At 41.8% G+C, this 14,810-nt stretch overlaps 1 protein-coding gene across 2 annotated transcripts in view; it reads right to left on the bottom strand.

Annotated features, from left to right (window-relative positions):
* WDR33 (WD repeat domain 33) overlaps window positions 1-14,810 on the bottom strand; it is an 86,844-nt gene that overhangs the window by 21,823 nt on the left and 50,211 nt on the right. For both annotated transcript variants that reach the window (XM_066598674.1, XM_066598679.1), the window contains exons 7-10: window positions 2,183-2,280; window positions 1,104-1,230; window positions 261-415; window positions 97-175 (exon numbers count right to left, since the gene is read on the bottom strand). In XM_066598674.1, coding sequence (XP_066454771.1) covers window positions 97-175; window positions 261-415; window positions 1,104-1,230; window positions 2,183-2,280 — 459 coding nt within the window. The remainder of the gene's footprint in view (window positions 1-96; window positions 176-260; window positions 416-1,103; window positions 1,231-2,182; window positions 2,281-14,810) is intronic.

The raw sequence follows: 14,810 nt of genomic DNA on the forward strand, positions 1-14,810 counted from the left end.
TGGAATAGTATAAGAGAAATATAACACTATAGAAATCTGGGCCAAAATGTTACAATTATACCTCCAGTAATAACACAAGAGGGATATTATACGTACCCAACATGCCAGAACAACAGGGAGCCATCAGAACCACCACTAGCAAACAAGCCCTCATGTACTGGATGCCATGCAACAGCTACAATAAAAAGAGCCAAACTAAGATCACTTTTCAACTGATCTGGACCATTATTTTCTATTCTCACATTGATATATCTCCTGACCTGTTGCCTCTTTTTTGTGTCCTCTGAAAACCTGAAGCTCTTCCCGGAGATTGCGGATGTCAAAAAGCTTGCAGAGATGATCTCGGGAGGCAGTGAGGAGCCAGTTACCATTCAGGTTCCACTTCACCTCCATCACAGTATTTTTATGAGCGTGTCTAATTAGATACATAGGAAAAACAATTTTACTTAATTTAACCCATAAACGATATGGTGCAAACTGCATAAAGGAAAAGGGACATCAGATAATGGCCTAAATATTGCTCTCTCATTAATCATTTAACACTATTATTTAAAGGAGTATTCCCATTTCAGCGAGTTATCCCCTATCCACAAGATAGGAGAAAAACTTGCTGATTGGTGGAGGATCCCAGCTGATCCCAAGATATCACTCCCCGAAGCATCCTGAAGGTCTCACGGCATTGGGTGTGCCTGCACGCCGTTACTCCATTCACTTGATTGGGACCATTGAAGAGTGCAGAGTTCAAGTGCTCGGCTATCTCTAGTGGGCCCATCAAAGTGAATGGAATGGTAGCCACTGCAGTCGTCACTTCAGGGAGGAGCCAGGAATGAAATCTAAAAGGTGGGACAGTCCTTTTAAAAAGGAAGTATTAGGGGCCTTAAAATGGAAAATGTGACCACCTCTCCGTTGACTTCTAGGGGAAAGCACAGAAAAGGCTGAGTGCAGCGCCCATGACTTCTGTAAAGAGATGCTGTCCTGACTTGGTGAATGGGAGTCAAGGAACGTTTGCACAATTTGGCCACTATGGTAGTTTGTGCCATACAGTTCCACTTCTAGAGAAATTAAAATATAATAACTTTCAGGGTGTGGGATTATTTACTTACAGTGTTGCAAGACTTTGGCCATTTTTGGGATCCCAGAATTTGATTGGCTGTTGACTGTCTTTGCTTCCAGACACAAGGAGTCCTTTGGTTGGGTGCCAGTCAACACACTTAACATCAGCACCATGCCCTAAGAAGTGTAACAATTTGCACTGTAATGGCTGACAAGAACATTGGAGGACTGTAAACTGGTAGTGCCCAAAATATGAGCAGCCAGGTGAAATGGAAGTTGCAGTAATGTCAGTATACACTAAAGATATCAAATGGAAAACATGCAATTATATTTTAATGTATATTTAATAAAATTCCCACTCTCCCTCCTTCCTGAGCAAGTGAAGCACTAGTGCATATTGCCATAAACTACAGTAGATTCTGTATTTTTCGGTTGAGTTAATAGAGACTTTGGCCGCCTGCAGACGAGCGGGTCGGATCCGGCGGCGAGAATTCTCGCCGCGGGACCCGACCCGAGCGCCTGCTGGGATGAGCGCGTACTCACCCGCGCCCGGCGGCCCCGGCACTTTCATGTGCCGGCTGCCGGGCAGCTGGCGCATGTGCAGACCGGAGCCGCCGGCTGCGTGAGTCCCGCACAAAAATAGGACATGCCGCGGTTTATTTGCCGTGCGACATTTCGCGCGGCCAAACCGCGGCCGTCTGCATAGGATTGCGTTTGTTAATGCAATCCTATGCAGGCTTTGAGCGGCGGAAATCCCGCCGCGGGATTTCTGCTCGTCTGCAGGCGGCCTTTAAAGGGAGTTTTCTAACAACTGGATTTTGGCACATCTAGGCCACATTCAGACAACAGTTGGAAGAGAGTCATATTTTCAGACCCCGCATTGCGTTTACAAGGGTACAGTGTAAGAACTGAATTATGAATATAAAAATACATATTTCGGTTCCCCATCACCTCCCTAACAGCACCATAACTTAGGTTCTCTTCAACTGTAACAAATCTTAACCCTAGAGCAATTTGAATTAAAGATATGCCAAGGGTCTTGAAAATCTCTATACATACATGACATATGCAGTGCACAGCGGATGTCCTGAAAAATTAGAAACCGCTGGAGATCAGCAATCAAACCTACCTCGTAGAATTCTCTCTTCATGACAACGAAGAAAGTCCCAAATTCTGACTGTACCGTCATCAGAACAGGTGGCAAATTTATTATCAGTAGGTGAGAAACTGTAGAATAAAAATAAGCATCATGAGGAAAATCTTAGTAACATGTTGGAAATATTTGTTTCATAAAGATTCCTTGCTGGTTGGACAGGCTTAAAAGGGATTGTTCCACAAAGAATATTGCTTATAGTTAAATCCAGTCCATAATTCGAACATTTATATTTTACACGTACTTGGGGGAAAAAAATGCTTATATCCCCAGATATTTCAGAAACATCAGAATAGTGCCACTAGCAGTTTCTACTCTGTGTCCACCTCCGTATACGTTCCAAGGTGGCCACAAATGCTCAGCCTTGCTTCTCACTCAGCTACATGTGGAGGGATCTCTGGTGTAGTGAGCAGCTGCTTCTGAAACTGTAGCGTCATCTTTGCTTGTCAGAAGGGATGCTAAGCATATGATGAGTAAGACAGCGGTACTGCAATTGCACTTAGTATCTCTTTTGACAAACAGAAGCTACAGCAACAGAAGCAACCGGACTCATCAGGGAGCACTCCACATACCCATTGGAAAAGAGAGTTAGAAGCAAGACTGAGCATGTGTGACCACCTTGGAACATTTATTGAGTTGGAAGCAAACACCATTCCATAAAAAACAGCAAGTAACACTATTCTAAACTTATTTCTGGAATACCTGGCGATAAGCATTTTTGCATTGTTTTTAATAAGTACGTACAAGAAATATAAGTTTATAATTATGGGCTGGATAGAATTATAAATGTTCTTCATGGAATAACCCCTTTACAGGTCATGGCTAGGACTTAATCTTAAAGTTTAGCACCTTCGGCTTTCAAATTATACTTTGTACAGAAAAAAGGGAGTCTATAGAATTTGTATTTTACTTGTTTCTGTTTTTTAATAATCTAAGGCTTATTATATTTTTTAAAATAAGGAAATAACTACAACCCAACAGAAAATTAGTGCGAAAAAATACAACGTCCATTCCTGATCAGATGGTGTCTCAAATAGATTTTGGTTGTGGTTTACAATACAGTTTAAAATGAATTTACCGAAGTGGGGGTAGGTACCCTAAGCTTAGCCAAGCATTGTTTCTAGAGCCAAAGTTTTTAACCATGAAAATAAATGGATGGCATAGAGGAAATTAAATAAATGGAGAGAACAAGCAAAAGCAACAAAAATGTTAGGCCCTTTTTACACGGGCCAAGAAACCGTTGAAATTCCCGCGTCCAGCAAGAATTTGTACTATTATCAGTCTAAATACATGCATAAATGAATTTGTTGGTCCTCAGTTTCTGCATGCATAAACGCTGAATGACAGATCAGCCCATGTAAACAGGCAGTCATTCATCTGCACCCGACAGGTCACCCCATGTAAATGATGAGTCAAACATCTGCGCCCGACAGGTCGTCCCGTATAAAAGCACCCTCATAGTGAAATTAAAAACTTTTAAAAAACTTCTGTCTGAGTTATAGTCACACATCAGACGTTTTGATTGTTGGGGTGCCAAGGCCGCTGCCAATCGCTAAAACAAAGGAGAAGGAGCACCTGTACGGCTTTTATCAGCTTTGATTGGAGCATTTTAAGTAATCTAACACGTGTCTAGATTCAAACAGAACGCTCCTAAAAAGGAGACCTTATTGCAATTAGGATGTTTTCTGCATTTCATTTTTAATACCAACTTGGAAGGGTGATAAAAATTTGAGTTTGCAAGAATGCCAGGTTGAGAGACTGTTTTAGAATGCTTTCCACCAAATTTGGTCAGATATCCAACATACAGTTATAAAACTCTGTATACAGCTGGACTGGACATCATTCTGTCACAAGTCACAACCAGACCATTTAGGTGCACTATTTTCAGACTGCGTTTCTTTTCAGTAGAGCACTCCAAAACTTTTGAATTTACAGATTCATCTTCTGTCTGGATAGGAGACCTCCATTTCTCATAATGCTTTGTAATGGCCAGGGACCAAGATCCATTCTGATACATTAGCACAGTTCTTGCCACTTATAAGGGAAAGTTATTCAAAGAAGAAATTGTCAAAAATATGACACCACTTGAATTTGAGAACAGAAAACTCAATTACGCAAGTGGAATGCTAAGTACTAAACCTTGCACATTTTTATTTAAATAGAATGTTCGTAGAATATTAATTTCTGTTGATAAGAATTTTCTAAAGGATATTGCGTTCATCTTCAGATACATTTAAAGACCAAGTACTTTAGTAGGCTCTGGAAAATTGGTCACCTGTGCGATTCACTAACGTAATCCAAATCTCCAAGCATGCTCTCAGCAAATTGAAGGCGTAGAAACCAATCGCGACGACGTGGAGATTGAATGGAGCAGCGGTTATGAATGCGTGCTGTCGCTCTATTCATTTTCAATGGGACTGCTGGAGATAGCCAAGTGTTTATACTCTAGTATTTCCATCAGTTCTACTGAAATGAATGGAGTGGCACTGCATGTGCCCCACTGAAAGCAGTCTCCACAGCATGCGCGGGGCACGTAACCGACGTGCCCAGCGCATCCGCACAGCCGAAGAAAGAAGATCCGGCCGCGACGGGGAGAAGATGAAGCCGCGGCGAAGGGAAGATCTGGAGCGGGCGAGAGGTGAGTGAATTCTTATTTTTATGTCTCATGTCCGCGGGGCAGGAGGGACCCTCCATGGAGAATCCGTACATGGAGAATCCGTAGCGGGCCTGATTTTCACAGTGGACATGAGGCCTAAGAGCAGAAAATTATTCTGGAGTAAATTACAACCCTCTGTAATAGTAGCTTTCTCTGCACTCTATCCTCCTGATCTCCACCATCCTCTGGCCCTCTCATACAGCCCTCTGTAATTGCTCAGTGGGAAGGCAGTGAATGCATGTTCAAAACAGGGAAACAGGCTAGAAGAGGAGCCAGTCAATTTAATCTGACAGAATTTGCTAAACTTTCAATCCTCCAGTCTGTAGTACTTTGGAAAACAATATAAAGCATATAAAATCAAACAATTAAAATGTTTAATGAAAATCAAAATTAGACAAAGCCTGCATTTTGAATAACACATTGATAAAAAAGTGTAAAAAGGTGTATGTAACTTCTTGTACAGTTTTAACAAACCATGTGCATATCTTCAGGCTTCTAATTCCAAATACTATTTTTTTTTAGTGTTCAATTAACCAATATGTCATTTAGGAGTAATTTTTTCCATTTTCTTTATATAAAGGCCTTCTCTGGTATAGCCGCTATATAGACAGAAAAAATAAAATGCACAGAAAACTAACATAAGAAATAAAATAAAAGCAGTGATGGACACCTCTATAAGAAGGTATTGACTGCATGCTTATTTAAATTATTTTTAGTTGGAGTTACCTTATCTAATGTCTACGGAATTTCTAGCTCATGATTTTCTTTAGGATTCCAAATGATATTATAGGTTTTGACTAGGAAAAAAATAGGAATGCTACATAATTGTAAGGAAACGGTAGGCCGGTGAGAATGAAACTCACATCCCCGAAGTCAGCACTCCCTGCACAATGAACCCATAACCTTAGTTTATGAGTCTCGTACGATGTGACTTCTTCCCTTTAATAACCAAATACAACCAATTATATTTAAAGTTAAAATCACTAATTACTTCAGGAGGGTTGTTGATCCATTGATTTATTCTGATTGCCAGATTGGAGTCAGGAAGGAATTTTTCTCTGCCTTCTTGAAATGTAGAAATTTGGCTTCTTCGGGGGGTTTTTTTGCCTTCCCCTGGCTCAAACAGGTGGTGGGGAAAGGGAGGTGGTTATAGGCTGAACTAGATGGACACAGGTCTCTTTCAGCCTAATATACTATGTTACAGGTCCATATGCATACACAAATTTGATTCCAGTACACAAAAGTTATCAATTTCCCAATCTCATTGGGGCTAAAAAAAATCAAAATATGTTTGCTTTTGTATGGATTTTTGAAGTCCAACTATTTGACTGAAGATATTGTATTTTAGCTTTACTTTTGATGTCTTAAAAAAAATTTGCGTCTTAAGTTTTCACAGAAAACATTAAAAGAGTCTCCAGGGAAGTCACAGGTAGAATGTTTCACAGTTGACAATGATAAGACTATGGTTTCTTATATAATTAGCTTCAATAATAAGTAAAAATTACTACAAGAAAGGATATTATTGGGTGTCAAAAGTGTGATTTAGGCTTCCTTCAAATTAGTGTCACGATTTACGTTTAGAAAGGAAGCCATGACACCGTCCCAGTTTGTTGTTAATGTGTATAGCAGTAGTTTAACTACATACGACGTTTGTGTTGCGGAACACGCGAGATGTCTCACCTTACAGACTTTCAGATAGGGCAGATTGTTGGCGCCTGTCTAGTTGAAGCCTGTCAGCAAAAATACCAATTTACTAGTTGTATCTAAAAGGTACGGTATTAAAAGTCATGACTGTATATACCCTTGAAGGTAAAAAAAAATTGCCTGCTAAAAAGCAATAGTGGCCAAAAGTGTAAACTCGGTGACAGAGACAGTAGGGTGTTGAAGACGACTGGCGGACGAACTCAATAATCATTTCCAGCATCCTGTCTTGACCATTACAGTGAGAAGAGAACTCCACAAACCGGCAGAGCAGCAATTCACAACCCCCTGGTACAACAAATGAATGCATGAAGAGGACTCCAGAAGGTGCAATGGGCACAAATCCTGGTTTGCCGATGACTTGAAATGTGGTTTGATCTAACTCCTTTCATGATTTTCCCTACCACAGGACTTGTTTATGCCTGGTGAAAGCCAAAGGAAGCCTATCATTGCACGTGTTTGTTTGCCATAGTCAAGCATGGTAATGAATATTTCATGGTTTGGTCAGCCATTGCATGGTTTTCTGCAAGACCCATCATTATCGTAAGAGACTGCCAAAGAGTATACTGACGACAGTTTGGTCAATCCCAATGGTGCCAACATTGAGTCCTAAAGGATATGCCATTTTCCAGGATGATAATGCCCCAGCCCTGCAGCTTACTATGTCCAGACGTGGTTTCTGGAGCTAATGTTCAGGTCTGGTGATTGTGCTGGCTAGTTGCTGAACCTTATCAAGCCAGTCTGGTCTGTTTTGGAAATAAGAGTGAGAAAACATTATCCCCGCCACCAGAATCTTCACTGGGGATTGAACAGTTATTGAATCATGAGTGACCTAATATTCCACTAGACACCATTCAGAGCTTGTAGGAGTCCAATCCGAACAGAACTAGGACTGTAATAACTGCCAAAGGCAGTCCTACACGTTGATAGAAAAAGCTCAAGCAACCTCTAGGTAGTTCCATAACTTTGGTAAACCCCTGTATACTGCTCTATTCTTACAGTCGTGAAGAAAGCGAATAATGCTGGCCCTTGATGACTTGCATCCTGCATTTTCTAAATCAGATTTTCTCCTCTGTAGATTGCATTTCTAAATTGTCAGCTTTCCCTGAGCTCAGCTTCAGTGTGGGTAGAGACTACCTGTCATGAAGTCAACCATATGCTGCACACAAAGAAATCCTAATCCCGTTTTACTGTATCACACCCATAGAAGCAACAGCAACATGGAGGACATTACACAGCAGTACCAAGCAGTGTTGCTGCGAATCCAGCACTAGGATGAGAAAGTAGAAGTTGCAGCATGTGTTGGTGCCTTTCACTGCAGGTGCTTTTTTCTTTTCCTTCCTTTGTGTTTTATTTGGCAACTACTATAATCCATCACTTGAGTGGTCAGTACAGGAGGAGCCTGATAAGTGAAGGAGACATTAACTATAATAAAGCTTAATCTTTGCTCATACTATTCCTTTATGAGAAAAAAATAATAGTTACTCTAACAGAGCTGGTGAAATTATGGTACAAAAAAAAACATTTAAAAAGAAAAAACGATAAAGAGTCAAGCATCTATATCCCGATAATACTGAGGTATATGTATGGAATATTTATAGGATCACAAAGAAACGTAACCAAAATAAATAAAAATCCCAAATTGTTTGCATTGAACAATTCACTGCTGCTAGGTCATTTCACCTTAGTTTAGGAGAAATGTTCTCTGGTCTTTAAGATTAAAAGGGAAGTCTAGAAGCAGCACAAATAAAGCGTATATACCAAATGGCCACTTTATTCTAAACACTAATGTAGCAGCATGGTGAACCTTCTATGGTCATCAGAAACACAGAAATTTGTTATTGTGTAGATTCCACTACGTTTAACTCATTCTGCAGGAATATTGGCCCATGCGGAAAGAAAAAAAATAGATGAGCGTATTGACATGATCTCACCAGAAGAAGGGTTCATCTGAGTAATGGGCTTGTGCCAAATTCTGACCCTCTCACTGCTATGATGCAACAGACATCAGACTTCATCTAACCAAGCAATCTTTTTCCACTGCTCAGTGATTCAATTTTGCCAGTTTTTTTTTAAGACAACAGTAGAACTAAAACGGATGGTCTGCTGGTATAACCCATCTGTGCTAAGGTACGACACAAGTTGTGCATTTGTACTCCTGAACACCAGCATTGCATTTGGCTGCAGCTTGCTTAAATGAGCACTGCCTGATCATCAGAATGATACTTGACATCTTCCTCTGTCCCCTTTCGACAAAGTGTTGTTTTGGTCTACAAGCTCTCCTTTATCTCAATGTTTTCCCTTGATCACACCATTCTTAGTGTACTCTTGACATAGTCCCACGAGAAAACCCTAAAAGGTTAGTAGTTTTTGGTATGCCGACCCTGACTAGTCTAGCATTGATGACCATACCTCCTCCAAAACCATTCAGATCGCTTGATTTTCCTATTGAAATTGATTGACAGAAGGCTTGCTTACTTTATCTTACAATGCATTCTAGAATCATGCGCCTAATTTCCATACACAGAAGCTCCAAACATGAAAGGGCAAGTGTCTCCAATGAAGTCGCAAATTTGTGTCCATGGGAGTGGACCTTATAAACATAACATGAAAAGGTTCTAAAAGACACCCTCTTCAATCATGTTTAATGTGTGTGGAACCTGGCAGGTGTGCAGTTTTCTTGAAGCAGCAGCACAGGAGCAATAAGGTGTTACACCACTTGAAGTCAACAGGCCTTGTTATGCATGGACATGCTGGGGTTCTTTGCAGCTAGTCTCCGCTCCTCTAATAACAATTATTTTTTAAGGGAAATTAAAATGGATCTTCTAAACCAGAAAACCACTTAAAGCGGCCCTCTGATCCTGGACAAAAAAGATGGCTGCACTGCTTCTCTGACTACTTCATGCACCCTGTGCATTAGTATGCATTGACAGAGTAAGAAACTACATGGCGCTCTGAACGGCCAGCAATGAAAAACAGGTGCAGTGTCTTAGGCTGCCTGTCCACGGGCGATAGTCATAGCACGATAAATTGCCCACGAATCACGCTACGAAAAGCTTTCCATAGGCTAACTATGGAAAGCGCAGCCCAACATCCACGAGCGGAGAATCATAGCGATTCTTCACTCACGGGATTGAAATCGCGGCATGCTGCGATTTGCCGTGATTCTCCGCTGTGAGCCTATCTATTAGATAGGCTCATCAAGGAGACCTGTCAGTGCTCTCCCCTCCTCACCCGCGGCAGAATATTGCTAGCAATATTCCGTCACGGCTGGGGACAGGCAGCCTTAGACTAATGACACATAATAATACACGGCACGCATGAGGTAGTCAAAAAAAGCATCTTTGTTTGTCCAGGCCCAGAGAGTCACTTTAAGAGCTTCAATTCTTGTATACGGGTGCCAGTACGACACTTGCAATGATTGGGCTTGTCAGGCAATGCAATTCGTTGATATACTTCTTATACAAATCAGAATCTTCTATCAGGAGTTAAATATTTTTCTTTTCCATGAAAGGATATCAAACACTTACTTATTATAGATTACTAAATCCAAAATGTACAAAACATGAAGGAAGCATTTAAAGGAGTGCTGATTTTACAGAATTCATTACTTGTGTGTGGTGTGGGCTGCATTATACAGTTGTGAAACTAGCTTTCTGTAAATCACAGCTTACTTATGCAACATATAAAACATATATCCTGTAGAAGGCCCCTAACAGTCCATGAATGTTGTGCACTGGGAAAATCTTCATGTATGCTTGGCCACTAGTAAACTGATTCTTCATCAACTTCTTGAAAATGTCTCAAGATTGGTTATCAAAGCAAAAAAAAAGTCGTATGGCTAGTGTGATAATTCTTTAGCGACCAGTGTATTTTGTTTTTAAACGAATGGTATAAATGGCCATCCTTTATTGCCATCTATAATGCGGTTTAACCCCTTAGTGACGAAGCCTGTTTGCGCCTTAGTGACGGAGCCAAATTTTGGAAATCTGACATGCGTCGTTCAACGTAGCATAACTCCGTAAAGGCTTTACACATCCAAGTGATTCTGACATTGTTTTTTCGCCACATGTTGTACTTCATTTTGGTTGTAAAAAGAGACCGATAGAATTTGTGTGAATTTGTGTATATTAAAAGTACCAATATTGGAAAAATTTTGAAAAAATTGTCATTTTCCACATTTTCAACTGTAATATCTCAAATATGTCCAAACATACTGTACAAATTTTTGATGAGATATATTTCCCTCTGTTTACTTTATTCTGAATGCACACTTGAAAAACTTGTGTTTTTTTAACCATTTATAGGGCGTACAAATTTAACATTACTTTTTAGCATTTTGAGGAACACTTTGCTTTCCTGCACCAAGCCAAGTTTGCAAAGGCTCATGAGTGTCAGAATAATAGATACACCCCCCCCAAATGACCCCATTTTAAAAACTACACCCCTTAATGTATTCACTGAGGGGTGTCATGAGTATTTTGACCCTACCAGTTTTTTTCAGGAATTAATTCAATTTAGAGGAGAAAAAATAAAATTTCATATTTTTGCAAATATGTCATTTTAAAGACATATTTTTTTCCTATAGTGCCCATGAAAATGAGGATTTACACCCCAAAATGGGTACCCCCTTTTCTCCCGTGTTCAGAAACATACCCATTGTGGCCCTAAGCTTATGTCTGTATGCACAACGGGACCCAAAATGAAAGTAGTCGGTGTCTTTCAGAACATAAATTTTGCTTGAAGGCGTTTTAGGCCCATAGCACTTTTGTAGAGCTCTTGAGCAGCCAAAACCAAAGAGAACCCCCACAAGTGACCCCATTTTGAAAACTAGACCCCTTAATGATTTTATCTAGGGGTGTACTGCCCATTTTGACCCCACAGTTTTTGAATGAATTCAAGCAAAGCAAAAGGAAAAAAATGTGATTTTCGCTTTTTTGGCAATTCTGTCGTTTTAAAAACTGCTTTTTTTGTACAGCACACACATGAATGAAGATTTGCACCCCAAAATGGATACCCCTGTTTGTCCCGTGTTCAGAGACATACCCATTGTGGCCCTAATCTTATGTGTGGATGCACAACGGGGCCCAAAATGAAAGAAGTAGTCGGTGGCTTTCAGAACGGAAATTTAGCATGAAAGTGATTTAGGCCCCATTGCCCACTTGTAGAGCCCTTGAGCGGCCAAAACGACAGAGAACCCCCACAACTGACCCCATTTTGAAAACTAGACCCCTTAACGAATTCATCTAGGGGTGTACTGTGTATTTTTACCCTACAATTTTCGAATAAATCTAAGCAAAGCAGTAGGAAAAAAATTACAATTTTTATTTTTTTGGCAGTTGTGTCAATTTAAAAACAGGTTTTTTTGTACAATGTACATAGGAATGAAGACTTTCACCCCAAAATGGATACCCCTGTTTGTCCCGTGTTCAGAAACATATCCATTGTGGCCCTAATCTACTTAAAAGACACATGGCTAGGCCTATTATGGAAGGAGCACCCGTTGGATTTCAGGGTACAACGGAATAAATTCCAGGCCCCATCGCCCACTTATAGAGCCATTGAGCGGCCAAAACGATAGAGAACCCCCACAAATGACCCCATTTTAAAAACTAGACCCCTTAATCAATTCATCTAGGGGAGTATTGTGTATTTTGACCCCACAGTATTTGAATAAATCTAAGCAAAGCAGAAGTAAAAAATTACGGTTTTCATTTTTTTGGCAATTTTGTCAATTTAAAAACTGTTTTTTTTGTACAGTGCACATGGGAATGAAGACCTTCACCCCCAAATGGATACCCCCATTTGTCCCGTGTTCAAAAACATACCCATTGTGGCCCTAATCTACTTATAGGACACATGGTTAGGCCCATAATGGAGGGAACACCCGTTGGATTGCAGGGCACAACTGAATAAATCCCAGGCCCCATTGCTTATTTGTACGGAAAAAAAATTGACTCCCTAAAAATACACACACACACAAACACAAATACACACACACACAAACACAAATACACACACACACAAACACAAATACACACACACACAAACACAAATACACACACACACAAACACACACACACCCCTAGCCCTCTGCGCCCTTTTCGGCGTTCCCCAAATCTTAGATAAAAGTAATAATGTGAACTGTGTATTTCCGAAGACAGGGGTAATTACGGAGGCTGGTTGGGATGGGTACATGGGGCAATAAAACCGGGTATCTCCTCCCCTCTCCTCATGCTTTTTTGGGGGTATTTAGTGACCTCAGTGGCGGGTATGGGGTGTAAAAAGTGGCGCTCTGTGAGTCTCCGTAAGCCTGATGAGGTGTGGCGGTCTCACACAGAAGGCGCTCAACAAGCTGCTCCTGGAACTGCATGAAGGCGAGCGTTCCCGGGGCTTCTTGTAAATTAGATATCACAGTAGGCGGTCTGAATAACGCCGGGCTCACATGGCTGTAGGTGGAATCCGCTTGCCGAGGCCCGCGGCGGATCCCAGCTGTGAGCCTGGCTGTGACCCTGCGTACGGCCGCGTAATGTACTGCGCATAACTGCCTACTCACACAGGCGGTCATGCGCAGTACCTTTTTTTTGTTTGTATTTCCCGCACCGTCGCTTAGCGATGACACGGGTACCCGCAGCCCGTATACAACGTAGTTGCGTATGGGCAGTGGGTATATCCACGACCATGGAGCCCAATAGGCTCTATGTTGCAGATATCTGCAGTAAAATAGAACCTGCTGCGTTGTCTTTTCTGCGAGTGGATTACACAATTCCGACCCGCTAATGTGAGCGGAATTGTGTAATCCAATGCGATTGATCTGCGTATTACCGCGGATCAGACGCATGCAGAATCCGTAATTCCTATCCGGTCATCATTCTCACCGATCGCATCGGTGAGGGGAGATGAAGCTTCACCTTTTTTTTACTTTTACGTGTTCACCATTATCCATTGGATAACGGCGAACATGTGACGAGGAACCGCTCACCGTGGCCCCCCCCCCCGTGAAATCTTCAGGCTCTCGGCTAAGTTTTGTAGCCAGGAGCAGGGAAATTTTCAATTATCCTGGCAATCCACAGCTTTTGCGCATGCGTCCGCCATTTTGGCGACGGGCGCGTGCGCAGAAGCTGGGGTAAGGTTCGCGGATAAATCCGCGGGCCTTAGGTACGTCATTTCATCCTACCTCATGGATATGATCCGTGGGGGGGGAGATGAAACGCAAGCTTTTTTAACTTTTTAAAACTTTTTTTTTTTTTTTAACTTTTACACTTTTTTTTTCACTTTTTACAGTTTTTTTTTTTAAACTTTACATGATCACTGTCATCCATTGGATAACAGTGATCATGTCCCCGGTATAATCTCTCTGCTCCGGGCTACACATGGCAGCCAAGAGCAGAGGGATTTTAAATTTCCCGGGGCTCGAGCCCGTCTGCGCACGAGCCCGATGTCAATCATCGGGCGCGCATGTGCAGACGGGGATTCGGGTCCCGGGACATCGGGGAGGACTTAGGTGAGTATTTTCACCTCCCCTCATGGATCCGATCCATGAGGGGAGGTGAAACTGACTTTTTAAAAAAAAATTTTTTTTACTTTTTCACGATTGCCGCTATCCAATGCATAGCGACGATCGCGTGCCCGAGGCCGCTCACAGCGGTCCCCGGTAACACCTCCTGATTCCCGGCTACCTTCAGGAGCCGGGAGCCAGGAGATTTCAAATTTGCCTGGGGCTCCCGGGCTTCTGCGCATGCGCAGAAGACCGCCGGCGGGTCCAGGGGGACCCAATCTCCGGGGGACACCGGGGACAAGCAACGTGAGTATTTTCAGCTGCTCTGATGGATCCGATCCATCAGGGCAGCTGAATCTTTACTTTTTTTCACTGTTTTATTTACTTTTTTGCGATCGGCGCTATGCATTGGATAGCGCCGATCGCAATGCCATTGGGAACCGCCCGCATCCTGGGATGACAGCTCCATGCTGTCGGCTACCTGCGGGCACCGACAGCATGAAGCTGTCACGTCCTCAGGCAAGTGGGCATCAATCCAAAGAGGATGCATAAAACTACGTCCTCTAGGATTAAAGCCCACTTTCTGAGTACGTAGTTTCCCGATGGGGCAGTCGTTAAGGGGTTAAAGAAATGCCTGGGAATGGAGAAATACGCTAAATGCTCTTTATAAAACAATAAAATGTCAGTTTAGAAAGTAGGTTAATATAGCTGAGTTTTATATAACAAAATATACATAAAAAAGGTAAAAC

Source organism: Eleutherodactylus coqui, chromosome 1 (assembly GCF_035609145.1).
Source record: "Eleutherodactylus coqui strain aEleCoq1 chromosome 1, aEleCoq1.hap1, whole genome shotgun sequence".
NCBI lineage: Eukaryota > Metazoa > Chordata > Amphibia > Anura > Eleutherodactylidae > Eleutherodactylus > Eleutherodactylus coqui.